The sequence below is a fragment of the Vipera ursinii genome (assembly GCF_947247035.1).
Source record: "Vipera ursinii genome assembly, chromosome: Z".
Classification (NCBI taxonomy): Eukaryota; Metazoa; Chordata; class Lepidosauria; order Squamata; family Viperidae; genus Vipera; species Vipera ursinii.
In genome coordinates this window covers 76,340,452-76,357,108 of record NC_139517.1, presented here as the reverse complement: position 1 = coordinate 76,357,108, position 16,657 = coordinate 76,340,452, and the positions used below count along the sequence as shown (strand labels likewise).

Sequence of the window (16,657 nt, the reverse complement as noted above, 5' to 3'; positions counted from 1 at the left end):
TAAGTGATCCTATTGAAAACCAGGGAGCAGCATTGCCAAAGAAAGGACTTTGGCAAAAAAAATCAGCAGGTCATTGGTAAGAGAATAATGAAGCTCTTACCATGCAGCAGCCATCTTGGGAGGAATTCAGCCAAACTCTGCTACTAAGGTGAGGTTGTGGAAGACCGTTTCATGTTACAGGTCATACACCATGGCAAAACTGGTAGTTAAAGTGTATCAGCAAGGTCTCTCCAGGCAAAGATTTCAAAATAGACTCGGGTTTCAAGATGCGCTACTACTCAAGTTGTTTTGAAGAAACAGAAAGAAATGGGCAATGTTGATGACTGTAGACACAGTGGTCGGTCAAGGAAACTTAATGCAACATGCTTGCTTCTCTTCAACATTGAAAGTTGTCCAACAATGCCATCAGCACAGAACTGGCAGAAACCAGTGGGACCCACATAGAGCCATCTACTTTCTAGAGAAGTCTGCACAGAAGTGATCTTCATGGAAGAATTGTGGGCAAAAAGCCATACCTCTGATGTGGAAACAAGGCTAAGCAAATCAACTATGCACAAAAATATAGAAAAATGATAGCAGGTGCTCTGGACCGATGAGTCAAAATTTGAAAAGTTTTGCTGTAGCAGGAGGCAGTTTGTTCGCCGCAGGACTGGAGAGCAGTACAATAATGAGTATCTGCAAGCAGTAGTGAAGCCTGATGGAGGTTCCTTGCAAGTTTGGTGCTGCATTTCAGCAAATGGAGTTGGGGATTAGGTCAGATAAATGTTCTCAGTGCTGAAAAATACAGGCAGATACTTATCCATCATGCCATACCATCAGGGAGGCATTTGATTGACTCCAATTTTATTCTGCAGCAGTACAGTGACTCTAAACCTACAGCCATTGTCATTCAGAACTATCTTCAGCCTAAAAAAAGAACAAGAAGTCCTAGAAGTAATGTTTTGGCTCCCACAGAGCTCTGATCTCTACATCATTGAGTCTGTATGGGAATACATGAGGAGACAGAAGGGTTTGAGGCAGCCTATATCCACAGAAGATCTGGGGTTAAGTTTTCTAATGTTTGAAACAAGCTTGTAATTTGCCGAGTTCTTTCAAAAACTGTATGCAAGTATACCTAGAAGAATTGATATTGTTTTGAAGCAAAGGATGGTCACACCAAATATTGATTTGATTAGGATTTATCTTCTGTTCATTTACTTTTCATTTTGTTAATTGATAAAAATAAACTAGTAGCGCTTCTATTTCTGAAAGCATTCTTAATTTACAGCATTTTTGCATAACTGCCTAACACTTTTGCACAGTACTGTATAACTAATAAGAATGAAATTATAAGGATTTTGGCATCTGAAGTATTTCTAAATATACAGACAGGGTACATTAAGCTAATGTATATCCTCAGGATACATTAAGCTAGAATCTTTCTAATTGTTCTTATTTATTGTCTTTGTGTGACTGACAAACTCTGAATCTTAATAATAAAGGAACTGTTTATAGAACTATTTACTGAATTTTTATTAGTTTGGGAATTGAATACTTCAGAAAGTAGGTGCAATTCTTCTCCTGCACCTGTAATTTAAAACCTTTATCACCTTTTTTAATTTACAGCAGATTCCTTGCCCCTAGTTTCTTGGCCTTGAACAACTGATAAATCTATTGTAAATGAAACCCACTGGCTTTTTACTTCTTTGTCACAATTGGTTGATTTCTGAACACATATATTTTTGTGGAATAATGGTAAGGTTGTGTTGTTGTATTCATCTTTTGAAACAGGTTTAGCGCTTTTATCAATGAGATCTAAACCCATACAGAAATTAATCAAGCTTAGAAGTTTATCATTCATAGTTGAGCTCCTTTGGAATATTCCTACAGAACACTTACGTAAAATTGGATCATATTTTGACAAATCAACTTGCTACCATAACTATACACCAGAATTCACCTCCTCCCCTCATTTCTGTTTCAGGCAAGACTAAATAAAAATGGTTGGTGGATATTTTCCTGCTGGCTGGTCACATTGGTGGGGAGGGAGAGAAGGAATCAGGGGAATCCAGTGATCCCTGCTCTTAAAGTGCACTCTACTGTGCATCCTAAAAATGCCTTTGCTAGCATTTTTCATCTGGCAGAATTGAGGTCTTTGAGGCCTGTGCATAGTTTACCAGTGCAGTTTTTTGTCAGGTAAAGACTGATGGTTGGTTAGTAGCCACAAGGAAGAAGCCTGAAAAAAGATATGCAAGTAAGTGAAGATAACTACTTTGTTGATACAATGCTATCTAGTGATGGTAATTTTAAAATAGATGAGTACTGTAAAGTAAAATGTTTTTTATAAAACTATTCTATTTCTTATGTATTGTGACATCGTATACAAAGGGACGTGGTGGCTCAGTGGGTTAGGACACTGAGCTTGTTGACCAGATGGTCGGCAGTTTGGCGGGTCGAATCCCGAGTGCCGCATAACAGAGTGAGTGCCTGTTACTCGTGGCAGCTTCTGCCAACCTAGCAGTTCGAAAGCACGTAAAAATGCAAGTAGAAAAATAGGGACCACTACGGTGGGAAGGTAACAGTGTTCCGTGCGCCTTTGGCGTCTAGTCATGCCGGCCACATGACCACAGAGACGTCCTCGGACAAGTGCTGGCTCTTCGGCTTTGAAATGGAGATGAGCACCGGCCCCTAGAGTCGGAAACGACTAGCATGCATGTGCGGGGGAACCTTTACCTTTATACAAAGAGTGAATTAGAATTATTACAACAATCCTATATTCTATTTTCACAATCAATCTCTGTGTGTAGAATGTGGGGAAAATATTATTATAGCGTAAGTATATTGCATCCCAACATTAAATAATTCTATTAGTTTTCAGTACTGATTTTTAATAGTGTTGTGTATGTGATGAAATGATGAAATGTCTGAGCCACGTAGAAAATGGATAGGAATAATCAGTCCAAAACATTTGAAGAACTCCAGCTAAGGAAAAAAATATTCTAATTCTCTCTCTTTCTCTCCTTCTCCCTTTCGCTCTTCCCCCGCCCAGGATAAGTTTGAACCCTTACTATGGATTGAGTTTGAAAACTTCTTCAAGATGCCTTTGTTTTTAAATATCCTTTTGTTATTATTTCTTCCTGTCATTTAATTTTTTATCATTGTTTTTCTTGTATTTTCACCTTTTTATTTTATGAAGAAGGGAAGGTACGCTGTTCAAAGACTCCTGCTGAATTAAAGAAGTATATAAGCCCCAGAAATAAGCAATCCATAAACACAGTGAATGGTGTTGGCATATAGACGTAATGATATATTGTATTTTATCTTCTACCTTTAATTTCTTTCACTCATGATTGCTTCTTTTGTGTTTTGCAAAGCATTGCTCATCCACAATGATGAAGCTGTATTTATAAAAAAAATCATATAATGGATGTTAATATTTAAACTTTTCAACAAAATCATTTATTTTGATAATTGCACTTCATCAGTCTAAATTTGCAATTTCTTAGTCTCCTTGTTAATGTAACAATGAATTTTATGACACATTATAATATAACAAACTAAGTTTAAACATTTGTATCTTTTGCCCATTGAACTAATATAATATCAAATACAGTCGGTATTGTCTAAAATAAAAATTACTTTAGGTAAGTTATAAAATTCAACTATATTGATGTATATAAAATGAGTAACTGCTTTTTCTCCCATTGTTTTGGTGTTTTTCTAGCTTATATTGCCTGTTTTCTTATAATTACCTTCCTGCCCTGGTGGATGTAATAGGAAGCAGGTTCTTCAGATAACCTGGTCCCAAACCATGTAGGGCTTTAGAGTGATAACCAGCATCTTAAACTATAGATAGGTAGCCAGTGCAGCTCCCATAGAAGAGGTAACACATGCACAAATCTAGGCTTGCGTAAAACTATTAATCCCATTGAACAGTACTCCAACAATACTCCTGATTAGCACTGCCACCTGCTTCTTGAGCAGGAGTGGTGAATCCAGGATAACCTCCAGATTATGCATCATGTCAGTCTGGGGTAGTCCACCCTATCCATGACCAAAGATGGTAATACTCTAAAAGGGAAAGATCCCCTAACCTAGAGCCACTCTCTCTCGCCAAAGTTCAATTTTAGCCTTTTGTTTTTCATCCATAGCTCAACAGCCTCCAGGCACTGAAAAAAGGTGGTTGCAGCATCATTTAACTTCCCATGGGCAGAGATGTACAGCAGAATATCATCAGCATTCTGATGATATCTTAACCATAGTGATGGATGATCTCCCCCAGCAGTTTCATGTAAATGTTAACAGCAGCAGAGAAAGTACTGACCCTTGAGATTCTGTAAAACAAGACCTGGGGATTAGACTCTTGCCTCTGATCAACACAAACTGAGAATGTCCTTGAAGAAAGAAGGTGAATCAGAATAACACAGTGCCCTCCACTCCCAGCTCCTAGAGCCATTTCAGAAGAATACCATGATCAATAGTATCACAAGCTGCTGAGAGGTCAAGTAGACAATCCCTTCTTGCTCCCACTAAGACATCATAATTCATGATCAGTGCTATTTCCATCCCAAAATTGGACCTGAATCCTGACTGAAACAGATAATTATGCTATCTCCCTGCCATGGGTTCATGATTGCCACTTTAGCTAATTTTGATAATCTTAATTTAATTTTATCATAAGCCATCACGGATTTTGGATTTCCAGAAGATTTCTATATACATTTTGGGAATAATAACTGATTATGATAATCTGATTTTCTATGTCCCCAGAAACAGCACCTATAGCTCCTCAACTGTTGATGAATCTGATGATTTGGAAATGGCCCAAGATGCAGAGATCTGCTTGCTGAAGTCAGGAGAATTGATGTAAGCCCAGGTTATTTCCCTATGTTTATTTGGAAGAAACTGCCATTGGCCAGAAGGACAATAATTTTAACCCATTGTTTCTTTTAACAACACTGAATCATAACAAATCTTCTTGAAAGTAAGAAATGAGTTTTCCACATTTTGTGTCATTGGTTGGTCAAGCTTTCTTTTTGGTCTTGTAATCTTCAGGCTAAAGCTGCCTCTCACAGTGGAGGAGATTTTAAAGTTTGGAGAAGGTACCAGAGAACTGTTTATTAAGTCAAGTACCTACAGCATTGTTCCAATCACTGTAGACGAGACTGGCCTTACAGTAAGTTGGGTGTTTTCATCAGACCCAAAGAGCATATCATTCAGCGTAGTGTACAAGCAATCAGAAGACACCTCTCTGGATCAATGCAAAGTAAGTTAGCCCTTCATACAGAACTGTTCTTCTCCATGGAAACATTGCACATAATATAATTATGAACAAATCAATTCAACTAAGAAAATCCGTTATTTGCTACCAGAGCTACACCATTCTAGATCTCTGTCCCAAAAATATAATTAGGCAATGTGCTATAGTTTTAGTGGGGAGTAGAGTTCTAATTTGTAGATAGCAGGAAACAATACTAATTTTTGTTTGGATTTGCCCTGCATGAAGAGGATCTGGGGTTAAAAAATGTGGGAGCATTTTTGCTCTAGGTTGTCCATCCCTGTCATAAGAAGCTCTGACTGATCCATTATGCTTTAAGTATCAAACAGAAGGTTGCTGAAAAAATTTTGTTCTCTATTTCCTTCTCATTAGTGTATCCTTCAAATAATATTTTGGCCTTCTGAAAGGGTTTCAAAACCTGGCTCTGCCAATTAGCTTGAGGCATTCCATAATGTAGTTAGTGGGTTAAGAATCTTGAAGATTCCATTCTACCCCATTGTACATTGATTCCTATTCCTATTTCGTTAATTTTAATATTTAATGTTTTAATGTTTTATATTGTTTTTACTATATTGTAGGCTGCCCAGAGTCCCTTGATAGGGAGATGAGTGATATATAAATTAATTATATATATAAATTTAATATAATTTAATATAATATATAATATAATTATATATTAATTAATTAATTAATCAATTGGTAGCCTTATGAGCTGATAGTGATGAAAATCATAGTGAACACATAGAGAAAGCATTCAGGTAGGCTGGTTAAAAATATATTCATTCATTCATTCCCTAAGTTAATTTATAATAGCAAAATTGTTTCTGGCTAATATACTGATATATATTTTGCAGGTTCTTATTCCTATGACTCGCTGCAATTCTCATAAGGAAACTATCAGAGGGAATGTAAAAGTCCGAAATGCTGGAATTTACATACTTATTTTTGACAACACTTTTTCTAGGTTGGTGTGTTGGAGAACAGAGTGTATTTTTTTATGGTTGTGATGTTGTGGATATTTAGGAATTGTCACTTACTTCGTTCTGAGTGTGGAGTTAATATGGAAATTGTGTTCCTCTAAAACCTACACAATTACTGTGTTTTAAATATTGAAATATTTTTCTTAATTACAGTCAAAATTATTTCATGTTTTTGAAATTATTTCATGTTTTTGATGCTTTAATTATTCCTCTTTAGTCTTAAAACATCCTTTTATTTGGCTTCTTATTACTGTTTTATATATTATGATATTCTATTGAATGAGGTGATTTTGCCATAAAGGAAAAAAATAGCCATCCATTGTGTGGCTAGGGTCACATTAATTCCAATTCAGAGGAAGAGAGTTGAACTTTATTTGGTTGTAGTTGTTTAGTTCTGTTTAAGCAAGACAGTTATTAAATGAATTTTGCCCCATTGTACAACCTCTTGCCATAGTTGTTAAGTAAATCACTGCAGTTGTTAAGTTAGTAACATGGTTATATGGTTGTTAAGTAAATCTGGCTTCCTTGTTGACTTTGCTAGTCAGAAGGTCTCAAAAGTTGATCACATGGCCCGGCACGCTTCAACCGTCATAAATACATGCCAGTTGCCAAGGTTCTGAATTTTGATCATGGGAATGCTGCGACATGTGTGAAAAACAGTCATAAATCACCTTTTTCAGTGCCGTTGTAACTTAGAACAGTTACTTAATGATTGTAAGACAAAGACTACCTGTAATTGCATGCTCCGTTGTTTCTCCTAGACCTAGATTATCTTAATTTTACATTTTCATTTTGACTAATTTTCTTATGTTGTTTTTCCTTACAGGTTTATCTCAAAAAAAGTTTTTTTCCACCTGTCTGTTCAACGGCCAGTGATTTATGATGGAAGTGATTTTCCATAGTTCTTCCTATATGAAAAATCTTGCAAAAAACACTATTATTTTTGTATGAGTGTGTTTGTGTGTGTGCATCTGTGTGTACATGTGTTTGTGTATCTGTGTCTGTGTGTATGCATACAGACACACACACATACACATATGAAGCACCAAAATCACAGAAGGATATAAAATCCTCCAAGATTTATGCAATAATTCAGAAACCATACTTAAATATATATGCATGGGGAAAAAGCATAGCTTTTATGAGAGCAATAATGATTCTAGACTGTGCCTCTTATTCAAAAGCCATTTTGTTTATTAAACAGACATAATAGTTGTTTTCTGCTGCATTTGATACCAAAAATGATTCTACATGCATTTTATTAAAAAGCTAAGAATAGGAAATGTATTTTTCAATTTAGAAGATTTAACATATGTATAACACTAATTATTGTTAGTTTTATTGACTCAGCAACAGACAGACAAATAGAAAATCAGTTTTGCATGAACATTAACACTGATAAATTGACTTCCCAGCTGAATAAGTTACAGTTTAGGATCTCAGAATCTGAAGGAGAGCCTTAAATTTTCAGGTTTTAAACAATTATTACAGTTTTATTATTTTGTACAGTATATGAAAGTTTCCATCAGTTTAGCCCTCCTGTATACTTTATATGACCCACATTAATGAAAATGTGTTTTGGTTTTGCTTATATTCATACCTTCCATTTAAAGGACTGTTCCCCACCCCATCATACGCATCTGGTTATATAATAATTGAGAATTCTGGGAAAAGCAGTTCAACATGCAAAAAAGGTGGTGTTTGGCATAAAAAAAGATTGTCTATATCTCTCCATTTTGCAAAATGGATGATCATTTAATACAGTTGATACGTTGCCTATGACGCAGGATTGCCGGCAATAGTTAAATTTAATTTGCAATCTAGTAGTAAGCTTATGTTGATCCATTATCCCTGCACAAACACACAGTTTATAAACCAACTACAACTCCTGTTCAAAGGTTGGCATGTTATTTTACCCATTCTCACAAAGGAGGGAACAAATTGGGTCAAATAGACTGCATGCACCAACATGTTGATATCATGTTTTTTAAAAATCCAGATTCAATGCTTTAAGTCCCCTGCAAGCCTGATCATGCTATATAATTACCATGAAGTAAATAAAACATCTGGTGTAAGCCTCTTTTATCTAAACAAGTTATAGCCATACAAACGTGTTACACATACTTTGGTCCAGAAAAAAAATTCTAAAAAATATATTTACATTTACAATTTATATTATTTTTTATCATATGAGTGACATGTTTGTGAAAGATAATCAATATAAATGGAATTGTTACTGCTCAGACATAGACTTCACAAGTTTTGAATATTTCCTCTTAAAGATGCTGAACGTAGGCTTAAAGGAAAATTTGAAACGAGCAGAAGATGCACTTAGTTAAGCACTACTTTACTCCATCCTTTCCCAATTAATGTTGATTATTTTAAATTCCAGATTCCCGGACACAACACTTCGATTTCCCTATATCTGCTGACTTTTTAAAAAAATAATATTTATGATGGAGAACAAAGGTAGATTTCTAGTTGGCAGAAAAGGTGCTAAACTATGTAAGGCATGGATGATACAGTAACATACAGCTATATTGTTATCATGCCATCCTCTAGACCAGGGGTCGGCAACCTTGGCTCTTTTATGACTCGCAGACTTCAACTCCCAGAATTCCTGAGCCAGCATAGCTGGCTCTGGAATTCTGGGAGTTGAAGTCCGCGAGTCATAAAAGAGCCAAGGTTGCCGACCCCTGCTCTAGACCATAGGTCTGCAACCCGCGGCTCCGGAGCCACATGCAGCTCTTTCAGCCGTCTCCTGCGGCTCCTAGTCCTCTAACATGTGCAGTCCAAAAAAAAAAAGTGGGACTAAAAAAGTTCAACCAATCAATTCAAATATGCAGGGTAGGTGCATATCTCGCCTTGGCTCCACTCTTCAGTCAAACCCTGTTCTGCGCATGTGTGCATGTACGCGCATGTGCACACATTTTTTGCGGCTCCCAGTTTTTCCTTTTGTGAGGGAACCAGTTCCGAGTGGCTCTTTCACTGTTTCAGGTTGCTGACCCCTGCTCTAGACCTTTTATCTGGCGGAAACACCACCATGCTAGAAATTATTGTTTTCTTTTGCACTCTCTACAAGTTAGCTTGAACTTGTTCAAGACTAGGATATGAGCAATAGGGTTTAGCTGCTTGATATTATTACAGAATACTGTGCAGGTGTTGTTAATGGATTTATTAATGCAATGCAGATACTTTGGTAATGATTTACAATTCTCTTAGTGCTTATATAATCCCAAACAGACCTGTGAGTTGCCTGATATGGTTAAAAAAATGCTGATAACTTAGAAGCAAAATGATAAATATTATGGATTGACCATTTCTTTGTTGAATGTTATTATGTGTTAAAAACATATTTTATTTTGAGTTGAGTAGCAATAAGGATTTAATGCTAAAATATGGAATGTTGTTTGCCATGGATTGTGCAATATCAAATGGATTTTGAACTAAAATCCCATAATATATTAATAATGGGTATTCTCAGTCTATTTTACTGTAGAAATTTAATAGAATACTTACTTTTTTCAAAAATTGGTTTGTTTCATATATAAAAGTAATATGAAAAGGATGCTGTCAAATATACAGAAAATGTATTATTTTAAATATATATTATTGATGAAGAGATGTCTGAGTGATTTATCTCTAGTGTATTAATTATAATTCTTCAAGTCCTTACTCATACAAACAAAACAACACCCTATGCCCATCACAAACAAGTGTCCAAGAAAAGATAAAGGAGTTCCTGTGGATATTACCTTGCTAGTCATTGCCAATTAAGGGGGCTGCGCTCATATCCATTTCAAGGCCATTGAGCCAGTGCTGTCTGAATCCCTATTTCCTCAATCATGTGGCCAGCATGAAGTGCTGTGCCTATTTATCTGCTTACATTTCTGTGCTTTCAAACTGCTAGGTTAGAAGGAGCTGGGATGAGGACAGGAGCTCATCCAATCATGTGGAGCTTGAGTCCTGGGCTGCCAGTTTTGCAGCTGGCAAACCCAGTGTCTTAAGCACTGAGCCACTGCATTTCCCCTATAAACCAACAACAAATGACTAGTAAAGAAGGACATTTATTTATTAGAGGAAACATTTTTAAAAAAAAAAAATTAAGCTTCTCAGAATTCAATCTGAAAAATAGGGGGGACGGAGGGAAGTTAGTTAATATGACATAAGAATGCTCACAATCTTTAAAAAATTGTTTTGTTAATTTTTAACATACACCTTAATATTTGGTAAACGTGTTGTCTGGGTTAGTGTTTAAAAAACAATTTCTATAATTCTATAGTCCATACAGTAGCTTTACTTGATTTCCTCTTCTTCCAATAATATTCTGTTTTGCCAATCTTAAATTAATGCAATTCTTATTTAAATAAATGACAATTGAATATAAACATTTTTCTCATGTTTCTGCAAATAACATCAATATAAAGCTTCTTTTCATTGATCATCTTGATTGCCTCATCATAAATCCTGTTTACATTCTTATTTAAATTTGTTTTCCTCACAATATTCAAAACATTCTTACTGGTTAAGATTTTCTCAAAATTAGTTACACTTAAGTATTTAAGTCTTTTTTCTCATACATACCATCACATTTTTACATTTCTCATATCATAAAGAAAAATAAGAGGGGGGGGGAGACAAAACAGAAAACATTTCTTTTATGTAAACCATTGCAACATTTTTATATTTCTCATGTCAAAAAACCAAACACAAAAGAAAAAAAGCATACTATATCAGGGCTTTTCAACCAGTGGTACGGGTATCACCTGTGGTATGTTGGCACCTGGCAGGTGGTACGCAACCATCCTAGAAAAGTGGTAGTGGGGGAGGGGAATAAGCTGAATCGGTGGCAGCACCACACAAGCCTGAGTGAGAGATGGGTGGGGCTGTCAGGGCTTAGCAGAAGCGCCAGGATCAGCTCCAGGCTCCAGCTGCAGCCTGGCACTGATCCTGCCCCTTCTGAGCCCAGAAGAAGCACCGATCAGCTGGAATGTTGCAGCATCTCCAGGGTCTTGCGATTTACATTCAGATGCTTGGCATATATATGACCATCACAGTGTCCCAGGTTCATGTGAAGTGACCAAAACCTGCAACCACCCAGCATATGGGGGGAATAAAAATCAAACACCCTCACCCTACCCCCGCTGCCAATCCTCAACAGAAATGCTGACAATAATGAAAACCTCAGGAGGAAGAGTGGCTTGGGGGGCACTTTTTTCAGTGCCATTGTAACTTCAAATAGTCACTAAGCGAACTGTTGTAAGTCAAAGACTACCTGTACTTCATCACTTTTTTCCTTTTTTTCTTTTTTTTTTTTTTTGGTCATCAAGTTTTTGACACCTTGCTAGGCGACTGGTGGTACTTGGATGTTGCCATATCCTAAAAGTGGTGCAATGGGTGAAAAGGTTGAAAAGCCCTGTACTATATTACTTGAGGGGTTCATCCCTCTTAAACTACTCTTCCTTTTGTTTTCAAAATCTTTCTATTTCTTTAACCATATTCAAATAAATGTTTAATTTTTAAATACTCCCTCTGGTAATTCCCATCATCTAGTTTCTTAATTCTCACTTTAGCCATTTCCCCCCCCCCCCAACATCATCTCTGTTCAATATGCTTCAATATATCAAAGAATCTTCCCATAACTTATAAATGTTGTTGCAGGTACAAAAGGCAAAACAGGTAAGATGTTTTTATAGGAAGGCTTCGCCCCTTCGTATTCATTAAAATTCTTTTCCTTCTTTCTTGATTTTATTTATTATTTTTTGTCTCTCAAGTTCTTATAATTCTAGCAAAATCCATTTTGCCAAATCTTTTTTCTTGTCCTCAAACTTATTTTGTAATGTTAAAGTGTAGTTTGTCTTTTCCATGTCCAGAGTTTCCTGTAATTTTTTTTCCATCTGGATTAAGTCACACTTCCTTGTATTGTTAAATTCCATCTTAAAATCTCTCTCCTCTGTCTCGTATTTAGTTGTCTGTTTTTTTCTGCTCGCTCTCTATTTTTATTTTCTGAGAATTTTTATGTTCATTTATATTTTTAAGATTATGTTTAATTTCCTCATGGTTTGAAATTATTCTTGTTTGGATTAGTTGCAACATAGCATAGATCTCCTTCTGAAAAGTATTTGTTTTTTCTTGATATATTCTTTCTGCAGATCTCTGGTTTTCCATGATAGCCAAAAATCAGGGTTTTCCTTTTTCTGCTGACAGTTTTAGAGTCACAGTTGAGATAGCAGTGCTTTTTTTGTAAAATATAAAGGTGCCGGAACTCACACGTCATACAACCTGCCTTGCCTACCCTACAAGGTTCTATCCAAAAAAGGTGCCGGAACTCCATTCTGAGCGTTCTATGACAAAAAACGCCCTGTGAGTTAGTATTTGTAATCCAGAAATATCAGTTCTTTTTTTTTTTAGAGTTTATAATTCTCACTTTGTAAAAAGCCCAAGATGCTTTCTTTTTTCTTTTTTCATAGCTGTTCTCTGTTATTAAGACACTGAAGGTCACCAGAATCAAATTTATCTTTTCCTGGGCTTTTGCCAGTCCCTGCAATAGATCAGCCATTGTATATTTTCATCCAACATACAACAGATGTAGGAAGCAAATACAGGGTGAGTCAAAAAGAACTCATGTCTATACACTAACACACAAAGTATAACAAATGGTGAACTTGAAGGCCTAGTACACAAGGGTAGATGTGATATAGCTATTACTAAAACTTGGGATGAAACCCATGACTGGAACATGCAGCTAGAGGAACTTAAATTGTTCAAAAGAAACTGACCTAATAAAAGAGGTGGAGTTGCGTTATATATAACAAATAGTTAATCCTGTATAGAAATGGGGGGAAATGGAAACCTTGAATGCATTTGGGTTAATATAAAAAGAAAAAAGAATGACATTGCCATAAGTACATACTACAGTTCACCAAACCAAAAAGAGGAAATAAACGTTTTGCTAATCGGCTAAGGTGTGTAGGAAGCACACTACAAGAATAATGGGGGAATTCAGCTCAAATCTGAAGAGAGCCTGCTTCTCAAGTTTTACTCAAATGTTTTTAATCACTAATCTTATTAATAGCATTTGGTAAAGAAGGAATGCTGCTGCTTAGATAAATAAAGGAGAAAATAAATTGTAACAGGCATTTCAGACAGATCATTTAGATTTCAAACGCATTTTGAGAAAGATACAAAATTTGGTGATTTAGTCTGCCTTTATGCTAGCCTTATGCCAAAATGATTTGAAATTACAAAAAATTATGGAACTCTAGGGACTGTTTTCATCTGTCATGATCTCCCTTTACGGGGACATAGTGGCACAGTGGTGTAATGACTCTGGAATTGCTTACCAGAAATGGTGTGCACTCCAGTGGTTCAAACCCAGCTCCCATCATTTGTTCTCTGGCTCCTACCCACCCAGCAGTTTGAAAACATGCAATATTACAAGTAGATAAAGGGATACCACTTCAGTTTGAAAAACTCTAGCTATATTTGTGTTTGTGGAGCAAAAGCCAGCACTAGATGTGGCTGGATGCAAGACAATGTGACATGAGGCAAGGCAAGACAAGACTGGTGGAGGAGCTGGTATCTTTATACCATTCCCCACCACCATTGCCAGGGCATCAAGGATAGGCATGCAAGCGCCAAACAGAATGAACTACCAACCTAGACTGTCAAAACTGCAATGTGTCTAGCATATGTAGATTTCACTGTCATTGTATGCCATATGCTAAATAAAATAACATCTTTTATTCATTGGGGAATAAAACCTAGTAGGAGTTTCAGTTAATACCTTTGTCACTTCACAACAGAGGTTAGGATCTGAGCTGCAAATATCGAGATGATCACTAGAGGGAAACCATCCAGAAAGTTGTAATCCTTTGATGCCATTTAATAGCTTTCTAGATTTTGGCAGTTTAGATCCGGTAGCCCCACCTAATATTTCATTTAATTTGTCATTTAAATTACTAAGTGGATTGGGAAACAAATTTTTCCTGACATAGCTTAAACATTCTTTCAGAGCTTTGTGTAAGAAGGGATTATAGCAGAAAAAAACACAGTAGGTACAGGATAAATCTCAAAAATATGTTCCGTTTTCTAAGAATTATACCAATTAGTTTTTAGAAGAATGACATTCCTTTAGATTAATTTAATTCTCATAGGTTCAAATGGATTGGCTGTGCAGCCAATGGATGACAAAAAAGTGGCCAATGAGGAAAGCCTTTTTAATCCTCTTTCTTATTCAAACCAAGTAGGCAGGGCCCTAATTGGCCAGAGAAGAAAAATAATCCATCCCACCAGACAGAAGAAGTATCTAATTAAAAGCATCTAATTAATTAATTCTTGAATTAGAAGTGAAACATCTTTAAGGAAAAACAAAGAAAATTTAGTTGCCTTTTGAAAAAGCACCTTTGGGGCAACCATAGACAGTGCTGGAGATACTTACTCAAGAAGTATGACATCCCAAGCCAGCAGAAGTCATGCTTTCCAAGAAGTATAGGCCTGCATCTGAATTCATAGTGCACTCATTTGATTGGGTATACTTAGAGCCATCGGCTTTAGGCTGTACAAGTCCAGACAACACTTTGTAGAAGAGTTTTTGTTGCCATATAGAAACTGGCCTCATCACTATTTTAAGTAATGGGAACAGAGAGGGGTGGTATCCGTAGTGAAGGAAAGTTTTTAAAAAACATCTGGCTTTATTTTCCTTCCCACCAATGTTCTCTTGCAGATGGGAAAAACCATTACTAATTGTTCTTTTTAATATACTGCAAGTTGGAGATGGGCGACTGTAGACAGGTGGTTGGAATGGCTAGTTTAGTCATCTGCTGTAACCCATAGAATAGGCAAAATGTCATAAAGGCAGGCAAAATGGTAACTCCTACCACAGCTGAAGTTATATAGTAAAATGAACAGCTGTGTGAAATATTTTTCAGCAGAAGGAGTGGTTGACCTATAATGCATTCACTGGTGACCTAGACATCAACATACTGCTCCCTTTGTCAGTTTAAATTGACCTTTTGTGAAGAACTGGACTAGCACTCTTTCAAAAGAGGACTAAATCCACAGAGAAAGTGGTCAGACATTACTTGGGCAGATACTTCTTTGGAAATCGGGCCTCTAACTTCTAAATGGGCATGAAAGACAGTGCCTAGTATCAGAGGAGAGGGATCAAACTCCAGCAGGCTAAAGTGACTTGCTAGAACTGAGCACATCACGATTCAATAGCCCACAATTAATCATGTTATTGAGAAAGCATTCTAGATCATATCCATTGAGAAATTATGTTGGGAAAAGAGCAAAGCAATGTTTTAAAATCTGAACAGCTGGAGATAATCTAAACTGTCTTTAAGCTGTGTGTATATAAGACTGAAATACAATAAAGGCAGTGGCAGAAAGATCTGAAAAAAAGAATTGTTTATCTGGATATACTGCATTTGTGTTACAGTTAAAACAGACATAAAGATAAACCTTTGGTATTTCCAGTATAAGACATGGACATTAAGTGAACGCCACAATCATTAAGCGAACTCTTTAATTACTCTGTGGTACTTTTGGAAGCTGTTTTCACTGCTAAATTTCTTCGTTAAAAATGTGATAATTCATTTATGAAGTTAGTGCTCTGGAGTAAAAGGCACAAGGGAGAAACTGGCCCCTCCTGCAATAATAATGCTGTGTCTGAGGTATCTCTTTGGACAATAAATTTCATTGATGGATCAGGGTATTGGAGAAGGGGCTACTTGGCAAAGAGCTCATTGAATGTAGACTGTTCCCTTTCTGTCCAATCAAATTTCACTTTCTTTTTTTCAGCAGTTGAGTGACTTAATCTTATGTGCAAAGTTGTAATCAACTTCCTATAAAAGTTTGCAAAGCTTAGGAAATGCTGAACCTCTTTTACGCTATGGGGGGACTGTAGGGAGAGCACTTGCATGCACCTTCTGGGGATCTATTTGGATTCCACCTATGGAAACGCAATAACCCAGAAAATCTAACTTCTTAAAATCAAATACACATTTCTTCAACATGGCAAATAGATGATTATCATGTAATCTGCACGAGACCTTTCAAACATGGTGTTCATGAACTTTTTCTTCCTCTGACTAAATCAAAATAGCAACCAGATAAATTAGTACAAATTTGTCAATTATACTACAAATTTGTCAATTATATCAGAAAAAAAATTGGTTCATAAATTTGGAAAACACACCTTTACAACTGTCCAAACCAAAAAGCATTACAGTTTATTCAAACTTTCCATATCTGGTATTGAATGCTGTTAAAAATTCATGTCCTTCTTTGACTTTAATGCATTTCGGAGGTCCAGCTTGCTAAATCTATCTAGCAAGACTGATATGAGAGGTAGAAGGTATGGTCCTTTGCTGTGATCTTGTTAAGAACCTTTTCACTGCAAATTGCATGCATTGGG

The 16,657-nt window shown here is 36.3% G+C and overlaps 1 protein-coding gene across 4 annotated transcripts in view; it reads left to right on the top strand.

The window, feature by feature from the left end:
• FYCO1 (FYVE and coiled-coil domain autophagy adaptor 1) overlaps window positions 1-16,657 on the top strand; it is a 79,903-nt gene that overhangs the window by 55,300 nt on the left and 7,946 nt on the right. For 3 of the 4 annotated variants that reach the window (XM_083379326.1, XM_083379328.1, XM_083379329.1), the window contains exons 16-20: window positions 4,750-4,845; window positions 5,035-5,245; window positions 6,112-6,221; window positions 7,064-8,779; window positions 8,923-12,843. In XM_083379326.1, coding sequence (XP_083235452.1) covers window positions 4,750-4,845; window positions 5,035-5,245; window positions 6,112-6,221; window positions 7,064-7,139 — 493 coding nt within the window. In that variant the 3' untranslated portion in view covers window positions 7,140-8,779; window positions 8,923-12,843. Of the gene's footprint in view, window positions 1-4,749; window positions 4,846-5,034; window positions 5,246-6,111; window positions 6,222-7,063; window positions 8,807-8,922; window positions 12,844-16,657 lie in introns of all 4 variants that reach the window. The other variant, XM_083379327.1, reaches the window with a different exon arrangement.